The sequence below is a fragment of the Odontomachus brunneus genome, unplaced genomic scaffold (assembly GCF_010583005.1).
Source record: "Odontomachus brunneus isolate Ranch 3 - 2012 unplaced genomic scaffold, Obru_v1 Obru_scaffold_079, whole genome shotgun sequence".
NCBI classification, from domain to species: domain Eukaryota; kingdom Metazoa; phylum Arthropoda; class Insecta; order Hymenoptera; family Formicidae; genus Odontomachus; species Odontomachus brunneus.
Genome location: NW_022639529.1, coordinates 1062075 through 1065821, shown reverse-complemented (window position 1 = coordinate 1065821; position 3747 = coordinate 1062075). Strand labels below are relative to the sequence as shown.

General features: G+C 35.7%; 1 protein-coding gene across 1 annotated transcript; it reads left to right on the top strand.

Moving 5' to 3' along the window:
- Positions 1–851: 851 nt before the first annotated feature.
- Positions 852–2715, top strand: LOC116847547. Its single transcript, XM_032822643.1, has 7 exons — positions 852–936; positions 1142–1213; positions 1545–1679; positions 1758–1764; positions 1984–2239; positions 2346–2454; positions 2540–2715. Exons 1-7 carry the CDS (start codon positions 852–854, stop codon positions 2713–2715), a joined length of 840 nt encoding a protein of 279 aa, XP_032678534.1.
- Positions 2716–3747: the final 1032 nt, after the last annotated feature.

Here is a 3747-nt window from a genome sequence, read left to right as displayed (position 1 = left end):
AAAGACACCAACATCGACCGGCGTGGGAATACCCGCGCCGGCGAGCCTGTCTGAAGGCGGACGGCCTCCGGAGGTCGCGGTGGGGGGCAGGGGCCCCCCTTAACCAGAAATGCGGCCTCCGGGGGAGCGATATGGAACGGCGGGGACCTAGAGGCCCTAATAACGGCCCTATTCGCCCGCCTGCTGGATGCCCTGGAGGCCGCCTTTCCCGGAATATCCGGTGGGCGGTCCGCCGGGCCCCAAAGAGCCCCTCAAAAGGATAGTGGTGGGGGCGGGGCGAGGGATGGGGGACATCAGGCGCTCTCAGCCCCTCAGCTACTGCCTCTACCTCTCCTTCCGTGACTCCCGCTTCTTTGAGGCCGGGGAAGAGGAAGGAGGGGAAAGGGAAGAGGACGGATGGTGAGGGCGGCCGGCAACCGTTTGTGAGGCCGGCCGCCCACTGCTGCACTTGCGGGAGAGGCGGGCCCCTCCCCCAGGACCGGACTGCGAATGCGCGGTCCGTGGGGGGCCCCAATTCCCCACTTCCCCCTGCCCCGGGACCGATACATGGGCCCGAGTGGTGGGGAGGAGGAAGGGGAAAGGGGCGGAGGGGGAAAAAAGGCTCTCCAACCCGCACCTTCAAAGCCGCGTCCCCAACAGGGCGCCACTCACGCTTAGGGTGCATTCCGATATTAACTTTCAGTACTTGAAGTGCTGAAGTGCCGTTCCAAAATGCTCTGCAGTAAACTTTCGACGAGCTTGTAAGAGCATGTGACGTCATAGAATTTGTCGTCACTTCCTGCTTTCGTTACTGCGGGTGGCGAGGTAAGGCATTCGCAATAGAAAGATGGCGGCGCCCGTGGAAAACATTCATGAAATATGGTCTAATAGACGCAGAAACTAACGAAGAATTTAAAATAATAGTAAACAGCAGGGATGCAAACAGAGCGCGAACTGGTAAGAAAATAAACAATATTTTTATAAATATATAATATTATAATGCGAAATTGAAAATATAAAGACGTCCGACAAAGAATCAAATAATAAAAAATTGTTAGTTTTTTGTATAATCAATAAGTAAAATCGACTAGATATCAAATTTTTTCGAATATAATATATATATTTTCTCTTATTGGAAATGTTAAAAAAACTCGTATTTTAGATTTAAAATATGCTACGCAGTTATTGCAGCATGCGAAACTTTCGACCCAAATAGGTTATACTTCGTCACAAGGTATGAACAATTTTAATTGTGTTATAAATATATAGATTATATATCAATAGAGAAGCAGTATTAAATTTCAAATAACTTGGGGCATTATTAATAGTCTTTACTTAAAACGCCTTGTATCTTTACTTAAAGTCTTGTATCACTAGATTTAAGTTTTTTATTTCAATTGTATAATAAAATTGTATAATATATATATAATATATTTTTAATCACATAATTTAATTAAGAAACTCACATTAGATTCTAAATTCAAGTCTGAATATCTAACTTGAGACAAGTTTCATATAATGTTTATTAATATCCGTTTAAATGTGTGTGTTATTAATTGTAACAGGTACTAGTACTAGTAGCAATGTACAAGAAACAGATAGCAATACTAGTAGCAATCTAGAAGAATTAGGTAGCAGTCAAGAAGAAGCCATAAGTTTTGAAGAACAAGAAGCTGCCATAAGTTTTGAATGTGCAGAAGGTAATATACTGACTTAGAAATTTACATAATCATTAAATACATATCAATGGCTTAATGCACAAATATGTCCATTCATAGTCCTAACGTAACTTAACATAATATCATTTTTAGCTTTACGAAGTTTTAATCTACATTTGTTTTAATATTAAGATGTCCATACTTCAATATTCTCAGATAATTAGAAGGTTTATGAAACAAAAAATGATATTGACTCAAAACAGACATATGTTTGCGCTAACAACTCATATTAATCAAAGAATTATCTGTTTACTCCTGTTTAATTCTTATTTCATTATATTACAAGTACACATGCTTGGACAAAACAAGAAACGTTATTATTGTTACAATTGTATCGTGAACACCATAAAAAATTTGTTAGTGGAAAAGGTTCAATAAAAAAAAATTGGAATAATATTGCAAAATTTATGCAAGAAAAAGGACATAATATAAACGGTTATAAATGTTCAACAAAGTTTCAATCTTTGAAACGTACATACAAATGTATTACAGATCATAACAAGAAAAGTGGCAATAATAGGAGAGACTGGGAATATTTACAGGTGATAATATTAAAAGTTATTTGTTCTAAGTTATATATATCTGTGCTTAATAGAATAATATGTTTTTAATGTAAGTAACATATTTTGACATTTACATCGTATACAGATAATGCAAGAACTATTTGGGGATAAACTCTGGGTGCAGCCTTTGGCTGTAGCAGGATCGCATGAGAAAGAAAATATATTCAATTTTGAAGAAGAATTTGCACATAAAGGTAAATAACATATGTCTTTTGGTACACGTAAAATAATTGTATTTTTCTGTGTAAATATATATTTTATATATATTTGTAATTTCAGCCATTACAAGGACGAAGACGAATAAACAAATAAATGATTATATAATATTTAGTAAAGAAGATCGTACTAAACGCAGAGAAACTCGTACAAAACAGCACGAAGAAAAACTGAACGCTTTTAAAAGAATAGAAAATTTATTACAATTGATAGAGAAAGAAAAAAAAACAGAAAATTAGAAATTACTTTACATTAAAGCTGTTTTCTTAATTTTTTCATTGCGTTAAAAACTGTTAGTGTGAGAATTACTATGTGTATTGTTAGTATGAGAGTTACCTGTTGAGATGTGCATTATTTTCTAAATTTTAGTATAAATAATTTTAATTATATATTATAGTTTATACATGATACGAAATGTGATATAATGCAATGTAACAGTACAAATGATATTAGTTTTTATGTTTTTCGTTACTATAAGATCTCACACATTTCTTCATTACAGTTTTCACATATTTCTTTATTACATTTATTGTTCCAAATATAAAATATATAAAATAATATATAACAATCTTTAAACAATAATAATTTATTGCTAATTGTAATATTATATTTACTTTTTTAATTTTTTAAAGATTCTAACGTTAAGATATATTATTATGAGATGTACTACTATACTATTTCAGTTTGCAATGTATATTAAAGTTCTTTCTATGTAAGTTGTAACCATCCCATTGCGAAGTACGAAAGATGACAACTTCTACTTATAAAATGCTTGATTATATATGGGGCTGTTTTCTGTTTCTGCACTGCTGAATTGTTACAAAAAGTTAGAGTGAAATAAATATATTTCTTTTTGTTCTAACTTATTACACCATTTCAGCAATGTAGGAACAGAACATAGACTCTATGTTGCAATCGCTAGTTGCTGTCTTCAAAAAGTTGAAATTTGGGCAACTCCCCTTTAGTAATTGCAACTGTCTTGCAGCTATAAATAGTACTTTGTAACTAATGGTGATCATCCTTTGCGACTGGTGAGGATATTTGCGACTTATTGCAGAATAATTTTAAATATTGAAGATTTGTAGAAGATTTTGAAAACAATACTAGATTTGAGGCTTTCACGGCCATTGATACAATGTCTAGATATAGCTTCCGGAATGGAGCCGTGTCTTGAATCAGCGATATGCCGACGTTTCGCAAACGTTGCAGTTTGCAACTTGGTGGCGGCCCTAGTTCCCCGCATAATTGGGGCCCTGTGGGCCGAACTCCCC

Excerpts from the sequence above, each read along its gene's own strand:
- LOC116847547 (XM_032822643.1), top strand. The coding sequence starts at position 852 with ATGAAATATGGTCTAATAGACGCAGAAACTAACGAAGAATTTAAAATA. Across the intron at positions 937-1,141 it reads TGCAAACAGAGCGCGAACTG|ATTTAAAATATGCTACGCAG; the intron begins GTAAGAAAATAA and ends CTCGTATTTTAG. Across the intron at positions 1,214-1,544 it reads AGGTTATACTTCGTCACAAG|GTACTAGTACTAGTAGCAAT; the intron begins GTATGAACAATT and ends TAATTGTAACAG.